The sequence below is a fragment of the Mustela lutreola genome, chromosome 1 (genome assembly GCF_030435805.1).
Source record: "Mustela lutreola isolate mMusLut2 chromosome 1, mMusLut2.pri, whole genome shotgun sequence".
In the NCBI taxonomy this organism is placed as follows: domain Eukaryota; kingdom Metazoa; phylum Chordata; class Mammalia; order Carnivora; family Mustelidae; genus Mustela; species Mustela lutreola.
Window position 1 is genome coordinate 145525448 of NC_081290.1, and position 26278 is coordinate 145551725.

General features: G+C 42.2%; 1 protein-coding gene across 2 annotated transcripts in view; it reads right to left on the reverse strand.

Moving 5' to 3' along the window:
• ARHGAP10 (Rho GTPase activating protein 10) overlaps positions 1-26278 on the reverse strand; it is a 318466-nt gene that overhangs the window by 232495 nt on the left and 59693 nt on the right. For both annotated transcript variants that reach the window (XM_059175791.1, XM_059175783.1), the window contains exons 2-3: positions 6097-6192; positions 5961-6022 (exon numbers count right to left, since the gene is read on the reverse strand). In XM_059175791.1, coding sequence (XP_059031774.1) covers positions 5961-6022; positions 6097-6192 — 158 coding nt within the window. The remainder of the gene's footprint in view (positions 1-5960; positions 6023-6096; positions 6193-26278) is intronic.

Below are 26278 nucleotides of genomic sequence, written 5' to 3' on the forward strand. Positions count from 1 at the left end.
CCAGTTCCCTCCCCAACAAAATTGGCTTTAATAGCCACAGAGCCAGATACTGGTGGGAAATATGCAAACAGAGGCCTCCCTGTTTCCCAAATTCTACTGGTTTTCCTCACAGGGAAGAAACTAGTGCTTCACTTCTATCTTTTCTTACTTGGATAACTACAGTTTACCTGTCAACTCAAGTATGAAATGGTGTCCCCAACATGCCTTCCCCGAATTCCCCGATAACTCTTGTTACCACATAGCATGCTTTGAGCAGTCTCTCCCAATGGACAGCTAACCACATGAAGGTAGGAACTATGCCCTTGTCTTTAAAACACCTAGCACAGTGTTTGGTATGTAGGAAACACACGGTATTTGTTGAACTATTTATATCTAAGCCTATTGAGGGATACAGATCAGTCACACGTTTGGGGGGGGGCTCAAAATCAACAAAGAAGAACTTGTTTCTTATTGTTGAGCTTCTAGTCTGATGACTTTATTCCTTTTTTTTTTTAATATTTTATTTATTTATTTGACAGATCACAAGTAGTCAGAGAGGCAGGCAGAGAGAGAGGGAGGAAGCAGGCTCCCCACAGAGCAAAGAGTCTGATGTGGGGCTTGATCCCAGGACCCTGAGATCATGACCCGAGCCGAAGGCAGAGGCTTTAACCCACTGAGCCACCCAGGTGCCCCTGATGACTTTATTCCTAAAGCCAAGCATCCTATTTTAACATTTATTTAAGAAATGGAAAGCTTTATAAAGTTTTCTGACATTGGCCTTTGCCTTCTAAAACACTAGATTTAAAATATTTTTTCACATTTCAATGACTCAGTCTTAATTATGAATATCTAATTATTATGGCACAACATCATTTAATTTGTGACTTCAGAAAATACTACCTGTTTTTGTTTTAAAGTAGGCTCCATGCTCAGCATGGAACCCAAGGTGGGGTCTGAACTCACAACCCAAGACCAAGACCCGAGCTGAGGTCAAGAATCGAACACTTAGCCAACTGAACCACCCAGGTGCCCCTGATTGCTTTTAAAGAATAAGTGACCACTAAGATTTTGTTAAATCTTGGAACCAATTTTAGAATATTTCTACCTCTATTTTACAGCTGTCATTTTGCATTCCTTTTTTAATATGTGGCTCTGTAATGCTGGTGTGAAATAACTTTAACATGTGTTTAATGTAGATTTTCATTATGTCACATAAAAGATGAAAGTGAGGTACTGTAATGATAGAACTGATAACCATAGTACTCTGTATCCATTTTTTTTAAGTAGCCACCACACCCAGCATGGAACCCAGTGTGGGGCTTGAACTCATGACCCTTAAGATCAAGAACTGAGCTGAGATCGAGGGTCAGATGCCCAACCAACTGAGCCACCCAGGCACCCCTATGTGTAGTAATTTTAAGCAAAACAATAGTTTTTTAAAAGTTCTCACAATACACTGGCTCCCATTTAACTACTTAAAGACCTTCCTCATCTCTTTGTCACAATTTGGGGAGGTATGAACTTCTTAAACCACATGAAGGCCCTCCTCTGTTGTCTCTGCTCCACAAACTCCAGCTCAAACACAAGTTCTTCTACAAAGTCCTTCCTAACAAGCACAGACTTAGCTCTTCTCCACTTCATGCAACCCCATCTATACCTGTGTTATCACACATAGTAGAATAGAGGTGGTTTTTTTTTTTTAAAGGTTTAAGAGGATAAGTAAATACATGATTTTAAAAAGATGTATTTAAGAGAGAGAGAGCATGGGAGTGCAGAGCCTAATGCAGTCTCAATCTCATGACCCTGAGATCAGGATCTGGGCAGAAACCAAGAGTACATTGGATGCTTAACTAACTGAACCACCCAGGTGCCCCTTAGTGGAAGAATTTATTTACTTTTTTTTAAAGATTTTATTTATTTATTTGTCATAGAGAGAAGCGAGAGCAAGCACAGGCAGACAGAGTGGCAGGCAGAGTCAGAGGGAGAAGCAGGCTCCCTGCAGAGCAAGGATCCCGATGTGGGACTCGATCCCAGGACGCTGGGATCATGACCTGAGCCGAAGGCAGCCACTTAACCAACTGAGCCACTCAGGCGTCCCAAGATTTTAATTCACTTTTACCAGCTAATCTCCAAAGCCACACTGAACACTTCCTGACAGAGGTATCTTATCTTATTCAAAGTTTAAGGCTAGTGTCTAATAAACCATCAAGTTTTCTTTACTAAGTGTTCAAAGCTATTTAAAACAAAACAAAGGTAGCCATGACTTGATGCAATTTTCTTGGTTAGAAAAAGTGACACCTGATGATCAAGATTAAACAGAAACACCAAAAGAACAGCAATATGGGTTAAATATCAAACTCTTTTGCTTTTACTATTTTGTTATTAACCCATAACTTAGGAAGTAGTACTATTTTAAAGGTATTTTTAAAGTGAATTAAAAAATATCAGGACTCCTTTTCAAAGGAAAAAAGGAGAAAGAAAAACTTACAGATTAAGAGAGACTTAGAAACTTATCAATCAAGAGGCACCTGGGTGGCTCAGTCAGTTAAGCATCTGCCGTTGGCTCTGGTCATGATCTCAGAGTCCTGGGATCCAGCCAGCGTTTGGATCCCTGCTCAGTGGGGAGCCTGCTTCTTCCTCTCCCTCTGCCATTCCCCCCTCCCCACTCGTTCTTTTCTGTCTCTCTCTCTCAAATTAATAAACTCTTTGAAAAATAAAGAAACTTATCAATCAAATGCAATGTGTTTGGAGGCAGATTCAAACAAACCAACTGCTAAAGGCAGATGTAAATGGGTATCAGAAAAATCTGAATACAGCCTAATTCTGTAATATTAAGAAATTAACTGCTTGTCTTTAAGTGTGTTGAGGATACGATGGAGCAAAAGGAGAACTACCTTTCAGAGCTCTGTAGTAGAGTATTTATGGATGAAACGACAGGATAATGGGATTTCTGTCAAACTCACTGGGACAGGGAGTAAGACATATGGGAGAAATAAGATTGGTTGTGTGGCAACCAACTGAAGCTGAATACTGAGCACACATAGTTTAATTATATTTTTCTCTCTACTTTTCATGCATGCTCAAAATTTTCCACACTGAAAAGCTTAAGAAAAAAAGAAAGGAAAAGGCATTAGGTGTCTTAATTCTATGGTTGGTCATAGCTTCTCCCTCCTACCCCCACACCCCAAACTGCTTTCTGGCTTTGAAGAGTTTCAGGCTAAGCAGCAAGAGTTGCTGTTCCCCCAAATGGGTGGTAATATACTGTCCCATCCCTCCCTGAGGTTCATGACCTTGTGCAGACAACATCCTATTCCTACTTCCACCCTGTACTGGAAACCCAGCCCCACCATGCTCACCCTATCTAAGAGACCCTATCACCCCCCATCATAGGTGAAGACTAAGTCAAGATGCCAGCTATGAATAGCTCTGAGAACCATGCTTGTCTGATAGAGATCAGATAGCCTGGAGCTAAGACCACGTTCATCTCAAGGAACATGAGACAAAAACAGAACATCAAGACAGGAAGTAGTCACACAGTATTTCAGTGGAGCTAAAATCTGGCACCAGTCTTCCCAGAACCCTCTTCCCTTTAATGCCAGGACGCCTCTCACAGTTCTCGGCAGTAAAGGCCTCCCCTCACCACCCCAGATAAAAGAGCACCCCGCCCCACTCTCTGACTCTAACTACTAACCCTACATTATTTTGTTCTGTAGGACTTACCACTGCCTGACCTATATTATATGCTTATTTATCACCTCCCCTTCCCAGGATGCAACTTCCATGAGGGACCTTGCTCATCAGTTTGCCTCTGTGTGCTCAGATTCTAAACAGTAACTGGAACACAGAAGCAGATCAAATGTGCATGTGCAGAATGCTGAGGATCCCAGAAGTACAATTAAGTATCAAGGAGGGCTGAGAACAAAAAAGCCGATACCTATATACATAAACTAAGACCACACCCACATCCACTTTGTGTTGTAGACAAGTAATGTCACAGCACAATTTTTATTCACTATCACATGTAGACTTTCCTAAACTGCTAAAAATCAATGACTTGGGATCACACAAATAATCACTTAATAGGTCAGTTTGTGCCCAAAAAACCTAACAGGACCACAGTACCTTCGTCTGCCCTCTACAATATTTACCATACATGGACATTACGTCAGGAAGTAAGGTACAGTGCAAATTGTACTAGGGCTTTTAGAGGCCATATGTCCCCATCACTTTTTTTTTTTAAGATTTTATTTATTTGACAGACCGAGATCACAAGTAGGCCAAGAGTGAGGAGAAAGCAATCTCCCCGCTGAGCTGAGAGCCCGATGCCAGGCTCGATCCCAGGACCCTGAGATCATGACCTGAGCTTAAGGCAGAGGCCTAACCCACTAAACCACCCAGGTGCCCCACCCCATCATTTTTAAATAAAAAAACCAATACTCTCCCACTTCTTCCTCTCCTGCCACTCAACCAGATGTAAATCCCACCACCACCACCCCCGGCAAGATTAATTACTGTAACAACTAGAAAGCTGGCCAAAATGGCGGATGGTTCAGAGTGCCTGTCTCTACGCCTCAGCTGCCGTGTGATCTCGGGCAAGGCACGACCCTTCAGTTTCCTCAATGGCAAAACAGGGGCAATAACAGAATCTACATCACAGGGTTTACTCGAGGATTAGATGACACTAAAGTCGCAGCTTAAGCCAGTACCAGTCAGAGTGAAGGCTATCTAGGCTATCACAATCAGTATTATTATTACAACCACATCTGAACCTACTCATACACTTACACTTGAACATAATTCTAGCTAGTACTCATTCTCAAGGACACAGAAAAAATAGTTGTCACTTTTTAAAATCTAAACACCGGTGAGAATAGATAGTATATAATAATCTGGGGGCAATTCGACTATGAATCTTTATTGAATATTGAATATTGAGTATTAGGAGGGATGTTTTTAAGAATGGTGAGAAAAGGGGCGCCTGTGTGGCTCAGTGGGTTAAAGCCTCTGCTTTTGGCTCAGGTCATGATTCCTGGGTCCTAGGATCAAGCCCTGCATCGGGCTCTCAGCTCAGCGGGGAGCCTGCTTCCTCCTCTCTCTCTGCCTGCCTCTCTGCCTACTTGTGATCTCTGTCAAATAAATAAAATCTTTAAAAAAAAAAAAAGAATGGTGAGAAAATATGATTCAATACCCTCCAAATCCGTTGCTGAGTGTTTGTTAAATGAAATCACCCCCTCAGTGCACTCAGCATAGCATCAGGCATGTGGGGAGAGCTAGTATGATGAACTACCATGACCACAAATCTCAAGGCAAAGTGGGATTCTGAAGACTACCCGGCCCAAAGTCTCCTCCATCACACAACATAAAAATCTGCAAAACTACGAGTCAGGCTCCAACATTGCTCTGCTGTCCTTCTGTCTCTACATAAGCTTTTCTGCCTTCATCTTCTGGGTACATGAATGTTCTGCCTGACACTCAATTTCAACAAAAGGGCTCCACTGCTAACAGAAATCTAGAAAGCACTGCTATAGTCCAAACCACTATTTCATGGATAAAGAAACGGCCTTGTTCTAGAAGTCCCACAACTTGTCTAAGACCTTACTGCAGTCAGCACCACTGTGAAACTAGAAATCCAGGCTCCTGAATTGTCATCCAGGGCTCTTTCCACTATTAAGTGTTACTTCATCTGGAGATAAATGCATCAAAACTTCTACCAGAGGGACACCTGGGTGGCTCAGTTGGTTAAACATCTGACTTCTGATTTTAGCTCAGATCATGATTTCAGGGTCCTGGGACAGAGCCCCAAACTGTCATAGTCAGGCTCCAAACTCTGCAGGGAGTTCTGTTTCCCCTTCTGTTCCTCCCCCTGCTCACTCTCTCAAATAAATAAATAAAATCTTAAAAAACTTCTACCAGAACCAGCTTCTAAACCCAGATTTTCCCTGCTTAAAGTTGAATTTACTAATTTATATCCCACAACTTACCATAATTTCTCTCTGCTCTTCCAGATTCTTCAAAAAATTAGAAAATTCACGTAAGGAAGCATCTACAAAAAGAAAGTCATGATTATTTGGTGGCCAAAGCAAAGGAAGGCAAACCATAAACCTCACCTTTACATACCTATGCAGCGTTCATCATCTGTCTCTGCATCACCAATAAATTCAAATTTAAAGTCTCTGAGTGAATGTGCAAACTTCCGCTGGGCTGCTGAAAGACCTAGAAAGAAAAAGTTTATGGTTACCTGAGCTTTAAGTCCAGATTTAGAAGAAATGTATTCCTCCTAAGATCACCAGAGCTGTAGAGCTCTCCACCCAATCTATGAGGAGGCACAACCTAACTCTTTTGCCAAGGGGCCCATTGCCCTCAATCTGGCACGCTCTGGGATGCTTCTGTCTTTGCTTCTGGACTCTAGCACAGAACAGGTGCTGAAGAAATGTTTACTCCCTCCCCCACCCTCTTCCTCCTCAGAGATGTGACTGCTCCACATTGTTCCCATTTCCCAAAGCTCTTTCCCTATTGCTGCGCACTCAGGTCACAACTTGCCCAATTCAGAAGTTCACGCTATGATTAGGAACACACACACCTGACGGTTTCTCCCAGGGCTGTATGAGAACTGGCTGGATGCCAAGGTTTCAAATATAAAAGTATCAAAGCTCAAAGTCAGCCAGTCAGATGCCCTTAACTGACTGGCAAACTCCAGCCAGAGAAACCCAGGAGGATCAAAGAGTTTTCACAGAAGACAGCAGCATGGAGGTAACTAAAGGCCAAGCTTAAATGGTAGGAAGAATTTATTCTGCAAAAGATCTGTAGGTTCTCGTTTTTTAAGCTGGAGATGAATAGAAAATAGTATAAAATGACACTGCAGTTTCATTAACCATAGCCAAGACACAGAAGCAACCTTAATGTCCATCAATAGATGAGTAGATGAAGATGTGGTTTATATATACAATGGAATGTTACTTAGCCATAAAAAGGAATGAAATCTTGCCATTTGGGACAACACAGAGGGAACTAGAGGGCATTATGTTAAGTGAAATAAGTCCGAGAAAGACATATCACACTATTTCATTTATATGTGGAATAAAAGTACAAATCAAACAAAAAGCAAAACAGAAGAGGATTCAGATACAGAGAACAAACTAACAGACACTTGAAGGGAGGGGATTGGGGAGGATGGATGAAATAGGGAAGGGAACTAAGAGGTGTCATCTTCCAATTATAAAATAAATAACAACCAGTGGTGTAAAGTATACCATAAGGAATATAGTTAATAATACTATAATAACTTTGCATGGTGACAGATGGTAACTGACTTATTGTGGCAATCACATCATAATGTATATAAATATTGAATCACTATATTGATACTAACACAACTATTCCTCAAAAAAAAAATTAATAGGAAGTACATACAAAGAAAAAAAAAAACCTTAAAAATGGAAGACTATTTCTAAAATAGGGTAAACATTTATTTTATGGGCCATAGATCATGTTAGGTAATTTTATCTCATTCAATACTCATATACAAAATAAAGATTATCTTCATTTTACAACGGGGTGCAAAAGCTCAGAGATGTTAAATAATTTACACAAAGTTACACAGTTACTACAATAGCAAAGGCTTGATTCTATTCAGGCGCTATTTGCACAAAGCCATACCCTGCCCAGGATACAATCCTGCCACTGGTCTAAAGCACTTTCTAAGAAGCTGCTCAGTGACTCCTGAACTCCTTACACTTCCTGTCTCAATACTGTGAATATCAACAGATTGTGTTGAAGTTTCATGTCAAGAAAATTGAAAAGTTGAAAAAAATAAAATGCAATCCATAACTGCTGGTCAGAGTACTCATGCAAATAATAAATATTGACAAGAAAGGGAAGCTAAGAATGTAAAACACTGAGGACTATTTTAATGAGATAGTAGAAGCAATTTTCTTTTTTATTTTAGTCATTGACTAAATAAGGAACAAAAGCAAAAAATTCTTATTTTTACATTAGAAAATGCTGATTTTTTTTTCTTTTACCAACTCTTTACATCCAATCATTAAGTACAAAGGCTCCCCCAGTGACTCCAGTGACCCCTCAGCTGTAGCTGCTTTCTCTCACTTCTCCAACTTTCTAGTCATGTCCATCAGCTCTTTCAGCTACTGTCATGGCTTGGTTTTGTTTCTTAATGTTTTTCTTAAAGAACTGTATTGTTTTTTTAAGATTTTATTCATTTATTTGTCAGAGAGAGCATAGGCAGGGGGAGCAGCAGGCAAAACAGGCAGAGGGAGAAGCAAGCTCTCTGCTACACAGGAAGCCCAACGTGGGACTGGATCCCAGGACTCTGGGATCATGACCCGAGCCCAAGGCAGATGCTCAATTGACTGAGCCACCCGGGTGTTCCAGAAGACTATATTTTTTACAACAATTTTAAATTCCTAGCAAAATTGGGCAGAAGGCACAATGACCCCCTGCCCACACACACATGCATCACCTCGTCTATTATCAACACCCCCTCGCTATCATGCTTTTTGAAACTTCTTTCTCCCTCTACCTAATTCATGTTTTGCTTGCTCTGCTCAAATCCTTTCTCTCATTAAAATAGAGACTGGAAGAAATAAATGTGAAAGGCTAAATCACAACATTTTAAGAGGATAATATAGGATTATAATTTCTTACCCTTGGCATATGGGAAAAAAGCACACACCGTAAGGTAAATTGTGATGGACTACAAGCATGGAGACAATTCTCCACCCCTCCACGTAGACACTGCTCTTTTTGATGTGACTCTGCCACCCCTACAGCAATTGGGGGAGTCTCTCTTCCCACCCCTTGAATCTAGGCTGGTCTTAATGGCCCACAGGGTGTAGTGGAAGTGACACTGTGCTAATTAAAAGCCTCCATCTCGGGAAACTTTGTACACCTCTGCTCAACTCTCTTGGAACCCTCTGCTTTCCATGTCAACATGCCCAAGCTAGCCCACTGATTCATCAGACCTCTGGCCCAGTCCCCCACTTACTGTCCCAGTGGTCGGATGGCCAGCCCGCAGAAGCAGAGCTTTCCTGCCCTCTATGCAGGAACTCATCCAGACAAGCCAAGTCCAGACCGAAATAAATAAAAGGCTGCTCTTTAAGTCACTAGGTTTGGGAATGATTTGTTACAAAGCCATAGATAACATAGAAAGATTAATGGAATTTGTGTTAAGCTTTAAAAATTTTTAAGACATAAAAAGAGTGAAGATAAGCACATACTCAGGAGGCATAAATAACAGCTATAAATCAATGAGGCAGAAATTCCAATAAAAAATTGAACAAAACACTTGAATAGGCCCTTCACAAAAGGAACTGAAAGAAATCTAAATGGCCTATAACCACATGAAAAGGTGCTCAAATTCATTAGCGGCAATAAGTAAAAATGAAAATCTCAATACCTCACTAACACTCGCCAGACTGGCAAAAATTAGTCTGGCAAGCCCAGGTGTTAGAGTAATCCTTTATGTGGGACAATAGAAATACTTACATATTGCTGGTTTAGAGTAAAAATTGGGGGGCACCTGGGTGGCTCAGTCGTTAAGCATCTGCATCTGGCCAGGTCATGACCCCAGGGTCCTGGAATCAAGCCCCAGTCTCCCTGCTCAGCAGGAAGCCTGCTTCTCCCTCTCCCAACCTCTCTGCTTGTGTTCCTGCTCTTGCTGTCTGTCTATCTCTCTCTCTCTCTTTCACATAAATAAATAAAATCTTTTTTAAAAAAAGAAAGTAAAAATTGGAATACTTACTATTTAAGTACTTTGACATTTTCTAGTAAATTTGATGATATCCTACAACCCAGAAATTATCCTTCTAAGTAATTTCCAAGATAAATTCTTAACACATGGGCACTTGTAGACATATACCAAAAAATCTGTAACAGAACAATCACAATAATAGCCAAACACTGGAAAAAGCAAATACCAATCAAGCATAGAACTGAAAATTACATTACACCCATATACTATAGGGTAAAAACAACTATAAATTCACATGTCAACACAGATGACTCTCAAAACTTGGACAGAAAGAAGTCACACACAAAAATACACACAGTATGGCTTCATATAAAGTTCAAAACAAGCTACACTGTATTTTGAATTTCATACACAGGTCACGAAATTATAGAAAAGCAAGTGAGTCATGACCTCAAAAGTCATACAGTACCTACCACTGGGGACCAAGGACAGCAAGACACACAGAAAATGACAAAGGAATTAAAGGTATTTTAGTTCATAAACGAGTGGTGAGTCTGTAAATATTTGCTTTATGGTTCTTGTTTACAATGTAGATTTGTTTTTTATATCTCTGTATTTTTGCCATAATCTCATAACTAAAAATAATTTTTTAAAAGATTTTATTTATTTATTTGACAGAGAGAGAGAGTGAGAGAAAGAGAGAGATCACAAGTAGGCAGAGAGGCAGGCAGAAGGAGAGAGGGAAGCAGGCTCCCCGCTGAGCAGAGAGCCCAATGTGGGGCTTGATCCCAGGACCCTGAGACCATGACCTGAACCGAAGGCAGAGGCTTTAACCCACTGAGCCACCCAGGCGCCCCTAAAAATAAAAATTTTTAAACCATAGAACCTAGCTATTTAGACCATTCCAAAGTAACTTAGTTTCTACTGTAATCCAAACAAACATCTAATTATTCTGACACCCTTAAGCTGCTCCCTCCGCCTGTAACACTCCCTCCCCACCCCCACTGGGCTGCCTCCTTCATAACCCTGATGGCTCAGCCCATTCAGTCCTCCTCCCTACCATCCTTCCCCCCAGCCCTAAATCCCTCTCTATCCTATGGCAGCTTTATTTTTCTTCATAGTACTGACTACCGGAAACTACCTTCTTTAGTCACAACTTACTCAGTGTCATCTGTTTTCCTACCCTACAGTATCCTGACAAGTCCCTGAGGCAACAACCAACAGTCTTGTGCTTCCTTATACCCCTGAAACAGGGACCGCAACAGGATTTTCCTTCTGCATTTCATGCATTTATGTCCAGATATTACTGGTGTGTTGGTTTATCATTTTGAATCACTTCATGTTTTTCCATTTTGTTAATGTATATTTACTTATAAACACATTTTATATATAATATTCATATAAGATATAAACACTGGCATAAGTCATACTTTTCCCCTCTGGAGCTGTTTCCTGCAGTGTTTTATCCAAATCACCAGGTGAGGCATACTTTAAAGACCATGTTTTGGGGTACCTGGGTAGCTCAGTGGATTAAGCATCTGCCTTCATCTCAGGTCATGATCCTAGAGTCCTGCGCAGGCATCCTGCTGGGTGAGGAGTCTGCTTCTCTTTCTCCCTCTGCCTGCCACTCCCCCTGTTTGTACTCTCTCTGCCAAATAAAATCTTTAAAAAATAAAATAAAACAAAGACCATGTTTCCTATGGCCAAGGCAGGATGCTCTTTAGAAAGTTAAAACTTAAAGGCACCAGTTTTTTAGTATTTCATAGTACCTAATTTCATTTTAGTTTAAAATGTTTGCAATAGCAGATTAAATTTGGGTTCATTTGCACAGCTAATGTATTTCTTCCTATGTAAATAGCACACTTTTCTCTCTTATTAAGTCCTAAGTATTACAGTCACAGTAATAATTTATTTTAAAATAAATGGTTCTTCTTTTCTGTTGACTTCCTTCTGTTATTATTGGAGTTCATTACGCAAAATTTTTATTGTTTAAAAATTTGACCATACCAAACTCCATTCCTTTTAAGAATCACAAATTTAATCACATTTCCATCCCTTTTCATTTTCTTCTCCGATGTAGTTTATAATTCCACAGCTATCTTCTGCCTCTCAAACATAACACAAAAATCCTAAGACGGTTCACCATATTTAGTACAGTCCATCAAACAAGCACAAAGATGCTCTGTGCGAAGGATGATGCTTCGTCATTCCAGTATCACTGCAGGTGAATCTCAACCAGTCTGTAGTGCTCAGGTTACAGAAGCTGGCCACATTCCTCCACTGGGGCGAAGGTGGCGAGGGGCCGCTGGATGGGAATACCCTGACGAGTGCCTGCTCTGTGCTAACGGACTTACAGATACTACTTCACTGACTCCTTAATCAGCCAGGAGGGCAGGCGTTGGTGTCACCTTCTTTTACAAAAGGGTTAAGTTCAGAGATAGATCAGTGACTTGGTCAAGGGCACAGACCGCTTCAGACGGCTAGTAATAAGTTCTGCAGGCAAAGGATCAACTCCAGTCCCTCAAGCTTCTCCCAATGTCCTTTCCAACACATCATGCCAACTTTCAGAAGACGGAGTGTTATTCCTTTGCCCGGATCTCACCCAGTTATCAGAACGGTGCGAATAAAGATTTGTAATTAACGGGAAAATTTGCATACACAGGGCTCCATGCCCCGGTCCTCTCCAGCCAACTAATTCCGGAGCACTGAGAATGAAGTACCTTGAAGGTACAAACAAGCACAGCAAACGTAAAGAATTCATGCGATCTGTGCTCTTTCAAATGAACCTGCCCCTTCAGAGTCCCCCAGACTAGAACTTGTACGTCTTCAATCCGCAGACAAACGGAAGAATGCACAGGCAACAGAACCCTTCCCAGGGTTAAGAGCTGTGTGGGAGATGAGGAGTTCTTTTGGAGACCTTGTGGGTTTGAGATGTAGTGTACCACGTGGACAGATGTGACCACAGTTTCAATCCAGGTTCGAACAGCCTCCAGACTGTTGCTGGCCCAAATTGCTACAGCTCACCCTTGCTGATTTTAGAAGTGAGAACATTTTTTTTTCCCCCCAGAATATCCACCCATTAACAGTTTTCAGTGAGGACTGTGAACTCTGAGACGCATACAGACAGTTAGAAGAGGTGAATGGGAAGCCTCTCTGTTCAGGTTGCTCTAGCGTTCCTACACTTTGAGGCTGCCTTCTGCACGAGGCACAACCAGGGAAATGGCAGGCCCCACTCTGGTGATAAAGCCTGCGGCTAGGGTCTCCAGCAACTGCCCATACCACCGAGCAAAGCACGAACAGGGCCACTTGAGGAGATGTGGCAGCTTCTACACTTCTGGGCTTCAGAAGAATGAAACGGCAAATAAATATATCTTTCTTACTCATTAAGTCTGAGATTCAAGACTGCACACTCCATAGTGGATTCTAAATTAGCCTTTTTTTTTTCCAACGAGGCAAACTGCACCTAGATGTTCACATTCCTCTGCATGTAGAGACCTAAGTAACTGGTTATCAAATATGCAAACATTCTGCCAAGAGAAGCTCTGCCACCCTTTCTGCATATCAAAACAGGTACCAAAATTCTTCAACATTTTATTTAGAGAGGAACAGGGTACAGATTCTAAGAACTTAATATCTTTCATGCCAGATTCATGCCAAGGATATAATGCCGATGTTAATCCAACTTAACTCGGCAATGAAACAAAATTCCTCTAGGCCTGTAAACTGGCTTCACATTTTCCTCCTTCTTTTCCAGATTCACACAACTGGCAGTGGCACTATATCCAAGAACAGTACGAGGGCCTCTCTGTACGAGTCAAATAAGAAAGTAAATAACTCACTTTGTAGATTTTTTAAATGATGCAAATATTTCATGAGCCCAAAATGCATTACTGGGCTAGTCGAGGCCTGAAGGCCAAATCACAGGCTGTTCTAGGAGCAGCTCAAGGGCCAGACCCATCTCTGGAACTGTTACAGAAAGGCATTCCTGGCTCTGACTCCAATTCCAGGAGTGACTAACTGCAGTGTGCTTAGAGTGAGATCTTCTTACTCACAGAAAAAGCAGCTTCTAAAGTCACTAGAATATTCCAGACCTGAACTGACAAATCTATGGGGTAGAAGAAAATAAGAGGAGTCCACAAAGACGCGTATGCCTTGGAGCAAACGCATAAACCGGGAGTACAAGACCCAAGATGCGATAACAGACAACCAGATGCTGGTAGCCAAAATCATTGCGAACAACACGCAGGAAAGGGGTGGTCTGAACACTGCGGAGAATCCCATAGGCAGGTCCACACTGGGGACCACCACCCAATTTTTGCCACACTTTATTCCAAACTTCAAGTGTTCTGTACACATTCAGCAAATGTGCAGAGGCTACGCAGGCTAGGTTCTGTGTACAGAGAGAATCCCAGTCACTTCAGGCCATCAGATAAGCAGGGCACGTGACCATCACCTGGCCTACCAGCCTGCAAACTGTCTTTGGCCCCAGATAGAGTTGTTCAAAGAAAATCTTATTTACGGTGCGAACAGAAAAGTCAGCAGACAAGTATTCGTTTCCCACTGCTTCTATAACTAATCACCACAAACTTAATGGCTTAAAAACAACACAGATTTATTCTTATAGTCTTGGAGGTCAAAAGGCCAAAGTCGGTCTCACTGGGAGGCATTCCTCTGGGAGGCTCTACAGGAACATCCATTTCTTTCCCTTCTCCAGGTTCTACAGGATGCCCAAACTCCCCGGCCCCCAGTCACATCACTCTGGCCTCCACTTCTATCACACATCTTCCCTGACTCTTTCAAGGACTACTGTGATTACAGTGGGCCCACCATCCTCACCCAGGATAATCTCACCACCCCAAGCCCTTTAACTTAATCTGATCTCCAAAGCTCCTTTTGCCAAGTAAAATAACATATTCACAGGTTCCAGGAAGAGAAAGGGACCTCATTCTGCCAACTAGACCTTCTAATGTCAGATACTCTCCTAACCACTTTATATTTATTGATTGCTTTAAGTACCCCAACCACTCTAAGAGACAGGTTATTATTATTATGCCCACTTTACAGAGAAGAAAACTGAGTCACGCAGAGGTTAAGCAACTTGCCCAAGATTATACAACCAGTAAGTAGTAGAACCAAGAGATTATCAAACCTGCTCAGGTGGAGGTAAGATAAAGATCCCGCTCAACTGGTCCCCATCTCCCACAAAGGGATCCCCAATGAGAACTCACCCTGCAGAAAACTCAATCTGAAAATCACTGACAGTCTCTCACCTTCACTATACAGTTGGGAAAGGAAAGCGCAACTTTGAACACCGAGTTCAGTTTCACACACCTAGTTCAAGGTCAGCACTAACTAAAACCCAAATTTTAGTACAGAATCCTGCTTTCAGGATAACCCAGTGTTGCACCTGTTAGGAAGGAATACATGGTCCAGCAGGGGGACAGTACACCCCAGAGAAAGGCTGCAAAGGTGGGGTACATTCACACACAGATGGGGAAGGGGACCGAGGTGACGTGCTTAAGTATGAAAAAGAATATTAAACTGAACACCCTCCCAAGCTCCACCCTCTCTGATTATAATTCATAGAGAATAAGAACGGCTAAGGGGCCAACAAGCATTACAATCACAGAGCTGCATGCGGACGTTTGCATAGCTTGACATTTCCAGGGAAATACCTAAATCTGAGCATCAAAAACCAATGGTTCCATAGATTTACTTATTTGGCCACCGCTTTCGTTACAGTTTTCATCTGAATCTCTCAAACCCTCCAGTTATTACCACTGGCCCCCCTACTCCCTGCAGTCTTCTGCTCCTCTGCCTCACATACATCAAACATCTGCGTGGCCCCTGGAGGCACTGGGATTCCACGTCTGGGCCTAAATTAAAGAACTTTAGCAGGGAACATCATCTTAGAGACAACCTCGACTAATGACCCTATTTTACAGATGAGGAACTGATGGCACAGTGTAGAAGCAGTGTGGTTTATAAAAAGAAAGGCAGAGCTGGCTTGAAATATTGGCTCTGACATATCCCAGGTGTGGCTCTGGGCAAGATGCACCGTATATATCAGATTTCCCATCTATAAACTGAAAATACACAGAATGTCCCATCTAAGGAACATGTGACCTCTCACTTTCCCTTCGAGAGCAATATGCTTGAGCCAGAGCCTTCGCTTCCTACACTGGCAGGTTTCGTGGCACATGACCCTACCCAAACTTCTCCAGGGCTGAGTTAAGGAAGATAGACAGGTGACCTAAGAACAGTGCCTACAGGCCAGGCAGAGACACAAACACGTGGAACATGTATATACGGAACTGAAGAAATGAGGGAAAGCCCACAAAATGTAAAACAACTGGTGGGTTTACGAAGGGATTATGCAGATGGCCGTTAATCTGTCCTTGCAACTCGTGTAGTAGATATTCATAAAACAAAATCATTAGCACAAAAAGAATAAAATGATCACAATGTATTACAATGAGAGAAACAAGGACACCCACACATCCCTGAATCAATGAACCATTTTGTGGTCCTTCCTCCCATCTACACTCACTCCTATACTTCCAGGAACCCAAGCGGCCCGAATTCCAGTGTTCCCTTCTCAGCATCTCATTCCATAGAAACATTATTCTCTGCACCCACACTCTACTCATGTTGTGGATTTATCCAAATATGTGCCAGGCAGTGTTCTAGACACAGAGGTGAGGTGAGAGTGGGTAACAGGCCAAGGCGAGACAGAGTAGTAGAAAGGGAGTCGAGAAGACAGATAATAAAACATAAACCACAGTCTGTAGGGAGCAGGTAACTGCCATGGAGAAACCTGAAGAAAGGTAAGGGAAATGGGAATGCCCGGGGAGAGGCTGGGTAGATCTGAGTTGATGGTGTAGAAAATATGGCACCAAAGCAAAGACCCGAATCATGCAAGGAGCTAGCCACACAGATAACTGCCTTTCCAGACAGAGGGACAGTCATACACAGACCTGCTGAAGCCAAGGAGGGACAGAGAAAGCAATAGGCAAGAAGGGCAAAGATCAGGGGGGCCAGTTCAGTAAGTACTGGTCTTACAGATCCGTTATGTTATGAGTAAGATGGGGAGCTCTGAACATTTAGCAGCATCACTCTGGCTGCTGTGCTGTAAACAGACTGAAGGTAGACAAGACAGGCAGAAGGAAAACAAGTTAGGAGGTTACTACCCTGATCCAGGAAGAGATGACAGTACCTCTTTAAAAAATTTCTGGAAACTGTGCCAACAACTGGTAAGACTCTGGGATCTCAACCTAGTGAGCTGAGGGATCTACGTGCAAAAACTTCCCCAAGAATAGCTATCACTTTTGAAACTTCTTGGCTTCGAAGCCAAGAAAGTCTGCTTTATAAGTGCTTAAAACGAGTAAAGTATTCTTGTTGCCATGTTACAGGTTACATTGTGCCCCCCCACATTAATATATTAGAGTCCTATCCTGCAGGATCTCAGAATGTGACTTTATTTGGGGAGAGGGTCTTTATAAGTGTAATCAAGTTAAAGCTGGATCATTAGGGTAGGCTCTCATCCAGTAGGACGGGTGTCCTTCTAAAAAAGAGGAACGTTAGATGCAGACACATCAAGGGAAGACAAGGTGGAGCTGTGGAGGATGATGGCCATCAACAAGCTAAGGACAGTGTTCCAGGCCACTGTGAGGAAAGCCTCCCACAGCGCCCAGAAAGCACCAGCCTGAAGACACCTCAGTTCTGGACTTCCAGCCTTCAGGGCAAGAGACAATACATTGCATATGTAAGCCACCCAGTCTGTGATAATTTGGTATGGCCGCCCTAGCAACCTAATTCAACAGGATTCTTCTCCCCCACCCCCACTTTTTTAGAAAAATAAGGTGACCTGGGGTTAACAGTAATACAGGCATAAGAACACTATCAGTAAGTACTGGTCTTACAGATCAGGGATTTAAGCTCTGTAGCAAAACAATATTATTCAAACATTCTGGTCACTGACTATAGTGAGCTGCCAAACAAAGTGATTTCCAAAATGACCAAAGAAAGGGGAGACAAAAAGAAAAACAAAACCACATAGAGGGAATAATGTCAAGACAAGCTACCGTGTTAACCACAGTACATGCTTAAAGCCCAAAGTAAACAGGTATAGGGCATGCGGTGTCAGGTGTTCTTGTGGTTCATGACTGCGAGCCTTCCCGCTCTCCTGCCATCGGAGCATCACCACGCCGCACTCGCATGAAAGAAAAACCTAGTTGCCAGCCAAAGCTAAGGGTAACTATGTAACTCTCGTTCCCCTCAAATGCTTTAATCATCTGTTTCCTTTAAAATAATCTTTTTTAAGTAAAACAGGAGTCACTGTAAGGGGGAGCTAAAACCTTTTCTTTTGTGTCCCAAGATAAAACAGGATCACAAGAGCTAAAAGAAATGCCCCAAGAAATGACCCATGACTCATATCACTCACTTGGCACAGCCGAACATGTCATACAAACACCAGGATGTGACGGTTGCCCTGTGGAGTCTGTGACCCCCATTGGAAAGAGATCCCCATGATGTCACATACCGCATACACACTGAGGGGTCCAAATTACACAGTCCACAAGAGTTCCATGGAAGACAAATTCAAAAGAAATGTGAAAGTCATCAGGAAAGCCCAGCATGGAATGGGCAGCTTGAAGAGGGTCCAAATAAATGAGTTAAATCCATATCACTTTAAACCACAGAGGAGACATTCCAGGCAGTAGGAACAAAATTGAGGGGAATCCTCCAGATGGGAATGAGAAAGACTATCTATACTGCACCCCCTGTCTAAATTAGAGCCTTCTGAAGACAAGAAATAAAGACTCAAATAATGGGAATACAATAGCAAAGAACCCAGAAAAATTAAGTAAACAACATGTCCTTACAGAGAGCTCGCAGCATAGCCTGCCATGGGATCTCCTCTCTGGACCGCTGCCATTAACACTACTTGGCTTCTGAGTGTTTACTTTTTTCTCTCTCTCTCTCTCGTGTTCTCTGAAATGGAGCTCTTACCTGCTTTTCCCTTGTTTCCCAAATTAAAATTCTCAAGAGAACAAAATGTATCCAGCTCATTTTTTTTTTCCCCCCACAGAAGGCCATGACAGAAGTAACTGTCTAGTGTGCCACCCCAAGCAAGTCAGCCAGCTCAGGAAGAAGAGAGGAGGGAGGTCCTGTGGGCCTCAGAGACCTTTCTCAGCAGCACCTGTAAGCAAAGCCATTTCCCCTTACAGCTGCTGTGAAGTAGGTAGCAAATGCCAAGAGTGACAGCTTGGGGACAAAGCCAAAGAGGACAAAGTACTTCCTTTAAAGGTCAAAACTACTTCTGAAGACTTTACTATGTCAACCATAAAAATTCCACAAAATGCCCCTAAAGACAGAAACCAGTCCATCTGAAAAACCTCAGTAGGCAGGGCAGAAGTATACGAGATGGAACATTTTAGCCTAAGAAATTATGTTTGACATCAGGCAGTTTCAACAATCCTAATAGACTAGAACATGGGTTCGGATCCAGTGCTTCCAAACGGTGAAAATGTGTACAACAACCATCCAACAGTTACAGAGCTCGTCCTTGACACCGCACGCCCTACGCCGTGTGCTGCTGGCTACGAGGAAGATCTCTACCTGTCTTAGTTCCTTTAACCCTCACTATGCCCAGTTCGGCACACTTTTTGCCACCTTATTTTAGAGACATGCACCAGAAGACACAAACGGGTCACACTGAGTTAGATGCTAGAGCAAGGATTTGCTCCAGGTTTCCACCTAAATCACCACAATACACTGCTGCCTCCCCACAGGTAATACTACGCAGGCCACAGATGGGCCACAAGATTTTTGCCTTACGATGCTCTTATAAAATATATGTAAATCATCAAAATGTCTGGATTCTGTTGCAGCATTAGAGGAGAAGTCAAGAATTTTTTTTTCAAGGTTGTATGGGCATCTCCACTGTGTGGAGGACAAGTTGGTCTTTGCACCTGTGGTCACAGGCCTGGACCTTGGGAGCTCATACGGGACCCACACTATTCCTGGAAGGTGAATGGCTTTGGCCTTGCTGGGCTCTACAAGTCAGATTCTGACAGCATCAGACACATGAACACCAGGAGCTCTGCAACCAGTGGGGATGGGAAGGGTCCCGCAAGCAGGCCTGGAAGTGGAGTTGCTCTGTCCCGCAGGCAGGCCTGGAAGTGGAGTTGCTCTGAACTACAGAATTTCTAGCAACACCACTGCTACAGTGGTGGGCAACCTGGGGCACAGGTAGCTGGAAAGGCTCCCACATAGAAGGCCCCCGAAGACAAGGTGATACCTCTCAGCTCACTCCCTGGCCATCTACAGTGGTAGCTAAAGGCTGGGCCCTGAGCCTGGTTCCAGGGGCACCCGGCAGAGCTTATCACAGGGCACAGCCGCCACCTGTGCCTGGCCCACCAAGGCCACTGCTCCCTTCATGCCGCTCCCCAGAGAGGCAGGCTTCACAGCTGGTTGGGGCCCAGGCTTGGTCTCCATACTGTGTGCAATGATTTCTGGGAAATTTTGCTATAGTGATGACACTGTTTTCAGTGTTTTCACTGTTTCACTGTTTTCCAAGAGTTCTATCTTTTATTCAGAATGAAATTAACTTTTTAATTTTTATTTTTTTTAGTTCTGGGGGGAAAACAAACAAAAAACAGCTTTGTGGACAGTTCCTAGGAAAGGAAAATTAAACAAGAAGAAGGACAGGATAAGAAAGCTATGCAGAGGAACCCACAGCCAACAGGAAGAAGGAAAGAGTAATTGGAAAAGCCACTCTTAGAAAACAAGTACCAGCCAGGCAGTTAGGTCGAGGTAGGCTTCTTGGTTTCCTGCTTCCTGAAGGGCAAAGTCAACATACACCAGGACCCCAGATGGCAGGATCCGCACAACCCAGGCCTCTTAGAGCAGACAGACACAAGTCTGGGCCTCCTGAAAACTAGTCATGTTTAAAAAGGAAAGAGGTTTGGACACGGGGTGGCTCAGTCAGTTAAGCATCTGCCTTCAGCTCAGGTCATGATCTCAGGGTCCTGGTTTGAGCCCTGCAACAGGCTCCTTGCTCAGGGGGGAGCCTGCTTCTCCCTCTGCCTACTGCTCCCCCTGCTTCTGTTCTCTCTCTGACAAATGAATTAATAAATCTTTAAAAAAATTAAAAAGAGGAAAGAGGTGTTATATAAATAAATAGGGCACAGTCAACTTGTAAATCCTGAAAGCATGAGAAAAGTACAGAAGTGCACATCTAACAGTATAAAAGTCCTCCCGCCCCATCTTAAACAATGATTTTTTTTTTAATTTTCTAATTTTCTGTATTTTCAAAATATTCCTCATCTAGCATAAACTACTTTTAGAATTGGGGGGAAAAAAACAAGTTAAAGCCAAGACAAAACAGAAAAATGGATGGGCACGCCTGGGTGGCTTAGTCAATTACGTCGTCTGCCTTCAGCTCAGGCCATGATCCCACGGTCCTGGGATCAAGTCCACTGGGCTCCCTGCTTGGCAGGGAGTCTGCTTCTCTGTCACCCTGTGCCTCTCCCCCTGCTTGTGCGCGCGCTCTCTCTCTCTCTCTCTCTCTCGCTCTGTATCAAATGAATAGGAAAATCTTTGGAAAAAAAGAGAAAAAAGGGAAGCGAAGAGAAAAGAAAAGAAGAGAAGAGAAGGTATGGTATTTGGGGACAAAAAAGAAGAATGCATGATATATGATCATAAGGATAAACTGAGGTATAAGACAGCATGGCTGTGATGGTAAATTTTATGTGTGAACTTGACTGGGCCACAGGATGCCGGCATATGACATGAAATATTCTTTCTAGGTATGGCTGGGAGATGTGTCCAGAAGACACTAGCATATCAGTTGGAGACTGAGCAAAGCAGATGGCTTTCCCCAATGTGGACTGACATGATTCAACCACGAACAAACAAACATTTTTAAAAAATTAAAATTCACTAGTAATGAAAGAAGGAAAGAAAACCTGAATAGCTTTTCACCTGATGGCCAATATGATTTCAGCAAAATCAGTATTTGCAAGCATATGGGTAAATAACCTTTCATATATTGGTAGGAGAGAAGAAAATGAATCTGCAGCTACGGCTCACTGTTCCTCCTCTCTTCCTCCCCCTAAAAGAGGAAAGAATACAAACAACCTGCCATGGAAGCAGACCCATTTCTTTTATATCTATTTAAAAAAAAAAAAAGGGGGTAATATGTGTGCAACATTTCCAGAAAAAATGCTCAAGATAGCCAACATGACTACTGTTAATAGCTGAGGTCCCAACCTCTGAAAACTGACATACTTTACAAAGTAAGGTTAGTTGTCCCTCTAAAAAGCCTCATCACAGCCTGCAACACAGCCTGGCCTGCAACACAGCACAGTGATTAAGAGTACAGGTTCTGGACGATGTCCAGACAGACTGGAGCTCACACAATGGTGTCCGCAGGGACCAGATAGGTGGCCCTGAGCAGGCAGACATCCCTTCCAAGCTTTGCCGACAACTTGGGAAGAACACTGGTTTTCATATAACAAACTGTAGTAAAGGAAAATAGTGAATCAAAAGATTACAACTTTATCCTGTCTGAATAAAAGAGTGGTGAAACCAATTTTTTTAAAAGGGGAAGTCAAGAGAGGAAGCCAAGGTAAGGTGAAGAAACAACTGCATTTTAGGTATTTCACAAAGTAGCAGATGAACAAACAAATTCTGGAAGCAACTAAGATAAAGGTCAAGGCCAGAGATTCTCATTGTCAATTATGTGCAGAGAGGTAACTGAAGTGATTTTTCCTTGTCAGAAGGAAAAAATAGAGAAAATCTGGACCTGCAAATAAAGAAATGAACCATGAAGGACACTTACGATAGACAAAGGGGGAGGCAGAAGAAGACAGAGAAAAGACAGGGCCAAAATGAGGTAGGAGGGGTGTGCAGAATCAGAGAAGACACAAAATGGGAATGCTCAAAAGTGGCAAATGTTTTGCAAGGCTGGGGATTTGGCAAGAAGTAGCTCTCTGACAAATTATCCTGACTCCTCCCTTTCCCTTAGCCCCCTACACACCCAACTCTACGTCTGAAATATCCCATGGATCTGCTCACTTTCTCAGTCTCCACTTCCCAAGAGACCAGCTAACATCCTTCATTCACCAAACTATGTTACAGAAAGTGTTTTTGCCACAGGGAGAGTTAGCACAAAAGGAAAGAAAAAGTTGAATTAGAAATGGAAAAGTTCCAAAAGGAAATATTGGATTTCATGTTCTACAAACCAATAAAGCAAAGATATAATCATTAAAAATTTAAGTAACCTAGAAACCCAAGGATCAAATCTGTAAATTACAAACTTGATTGATAGATACCTTCCAAATAGCCTAAATTATACCTCAGCTCTGGACCATGACTTCATAATGCCTGAGAAAGGTTACAGGTAAATGGAAGTTCATTATTCCATTTGCCCAAAATTTTTTAAAGTTAACTTTTTTTGTACTTTCTCATCTTTAATCTTTATTTCCTTGATTTCAAGTATTTCTATGGTATAAATTGCTACTAATGGACTCTACTCCAACGAGTTTAATCCATAATTTTGGTTTAAATATTTTCCCCTCTTTTTGTGTGGCCTCTTTTTTGGATTATGATTTTGAATTTTGTATCTTCTTAAGTAATCAAATTTTTCCCATTATTTTGAAGAGGCATGTTCAATCATCTGCATGCTTAAAGAAGGACCCATCATTTACCTCCCTGAACATTTTAGAAGAAAACTAAACTGACTATTTCCAATTGTCCTAAACTTTATTTCTTTTTTTTAAACTTAATTCTGGTATCTCTGACTTATTCTGTTCCTTTGTTTCTCTTTCTGTACATTTTAAACCACAGTCTCATGTCATACCTTTTACTTAATACAACCAATCATCCCTACCATTTTTCTTTTTCACAAGTTTACCTATCATTTCAGAATTATCCTTAAAAGTAATAAGCATCTACTATCATGTGGGGTGTGTTATACAAAATTCACCCCTCATCCTTAGAATCATATGACAAAGGTCAATATTATGTCTTCATTCTGTAGACAGACGGTGGGTAGGGAAACAGAAGCAAAATTGGTCACAGAGTAAAACCGGAAGTTAACCAAGGTCACTCTTGATTCCCAGCTCGTGATCTCCTCATTCTTAAACTCTGGTAGAATTACTTGCTCACACACTAGGCAGCACTGGGCTATGGCGGTTTGACTGACATACCAAATTAGTGTAGCACTGCCTCACCTTTCAAATCTACCTGAGGCTTGGAAATCTAAGAGCCACATGGCTAAGAACTAGGTGGCAAAGGAAGGTTTGTGGTGCCCTTGGGCAATGCTATTCAAGGTGCCAGCCCCTGAACGGTTGGTCCCAGGGTCCCAGAGACCCAATAATTTGGACAAAACGTAAATTAACGGAGCACACTTGTTTAGTTTGGCTGACACTATTTTAAAGCAAGACCTTTTTTAAAGATTTTCTTTATTTGGCAGAGAGCATGAGCAGGGGGAGGGGCAGAGAGAGAAGCAGACTCCCTGCTGAGCAAGGACCCTGATGCTGGGCTCGATCCCAAGACCCTGAGATCATGACCTGAGCTGAAGGCAGAAGCTGAACCCCTGAGCCACCCAGGCGCCCCTACAGCAAGAACTTCTTGATAAAGGAAGTCAGCTTATCGTCACCAAAAGTCTGTGGACCAGCATAAGTCTACAGGCTTCACTTTGAGTAGCACTGACCTACAGCAGCATTTTTCAAATTACACAGAGCAGCATTTTTCAGTGCACCATCTGTGATTTAGTGGATGATAAAATCAGTACACTGAGCCATACCAGAATTTTTTAATAGTAGAGAAAGAAAATAGGGTCCTCTAGTTTACAGAGTTAAAGACAGGTAGGGCATTACAATTAGCTAATACAAAAACACTTTTGAACAAAAACAGGTAATTCTTGTAAGGTAAGTATAAAGGACTCATTGGGTGAGGGTATAAATTTTATAAGTGAATATACAGTTCCATTCATTGAGTGGAAAATATTGTGTATGTACAAAATTTATAGGCTTCTTTTTTTTTAAAGATTTTTTAAAAAATTTATTTACTTGACAGAGGTCACAAGTAGGCAGAGAGGCAGGCGGAGGGTGGAGGGGGAAGCAGGCTCCCCGCTGAGCAGAGAGCCCGATGTGGGATTTGAACTCAGAACCCCGGGATCATGACCTGAGCCGAAGGCAGAGGCCCGAACCCACTGAGTCACCCAGGCACCCGTACAGGCTTCTTTTTAGTGTGCTGAGATGGATTGGGACAGCTCTTGGATTAGCACTTTGTATTAGCACTGGATTTACCAGGCTTGTTATCCACTCTGTAAGCACTACCATGCAAATATCATTAATTCTAACTTCCAGATTACTCTTTTGCTTTGGTTTTCTAAGAACTAGCTTTGCTTTGCCTTTTTCTTTCTTTTTTTTTTTTTTTTTTTTTTTTTTTGAGAGAGAGAGAGTGAAAATACATGAGCAGGGGAGAGGGAGAGAGAGAGAGGGAGAATCTCAAGCATCTCCACTCAGTGTGGAGCCCAATCCCACAACCCCAGATCATGACCTTGAGCCGAAACCAGGAGTCAGATTACCAACCAACTGAGCTTCCCTGGTACCCCCTAAGAACTGGCTTTCTAAAAAAATAAAGAGAAGCTGATAAATGAGTTCAGAAACACCCAACTTTTATATATCACATTCATACCTCCATACAGCAAAGGAGAAACCCCAAAGTATAGAAACTAGGCACTTGGAGCCATCTCTGAGAAGGAGAAACAGATTCCCAGAGATAACATGAAACAGCAACACAGTACAGCGATTAGGAGCCTCCATTCCTTATAGCCAGCTGCCCATAGACTACCTTTCCAGGTTCCTGCAAGCATCTAAGCCTGGATTCCTGACACGTGGTTTCTAACATGGGTAAGGGCTCCAGAGACAGATGTTGCGCTTCCTACTCTACAAATGAGGGAATGGGCATATAAGTGAAGATTCAAATTAAGAAATGTCCCCTCTCCACATGAATACCCAACCTTTGTATCAACATGGATGGGACTGGAAGAGATTATGCTGAGTGAATTAAGTCAAGCAGAGAAAGTCAATTATCATATGGTTTCACTTATTTGTGGAGCATAAGGAATAACAAGGAGGACATTGGGAGAAGGAGAGGAGAAGTGAGTTTGGGGAAATCGGAGGAGGAAACAAATCATGAGAGACTGTGGACTCTGAGTGACAAACTGAGGGTTTGGGGGGAGGGGGGGTGAGCCTGGTGGTGGGTACTAGGGAGGGCACATATTGCATAGAGCACTGGGTGTGGTGCATAAACAATGAATTTTGGAACACTGAAAAAAATTTTTAAAAGTAAAATTAAAAAAAAAAAAGAAATATCCCCTTTCCATACATGATATTATACAGAGCATATAAAACAGTTATTTTTTTTATACAAGCTTGCTTTTATGTTTTTAATTTTTAGGCCTTTTTTTTTCTTTTTTTCTTTAAGAGAAAACATTTCCAACATGAGTAAGAAAGCTTGAGGCCACTGTGTTTAGTTTGGACTACATTTTAAAAGGATGCTGGCAAAACAAAACAT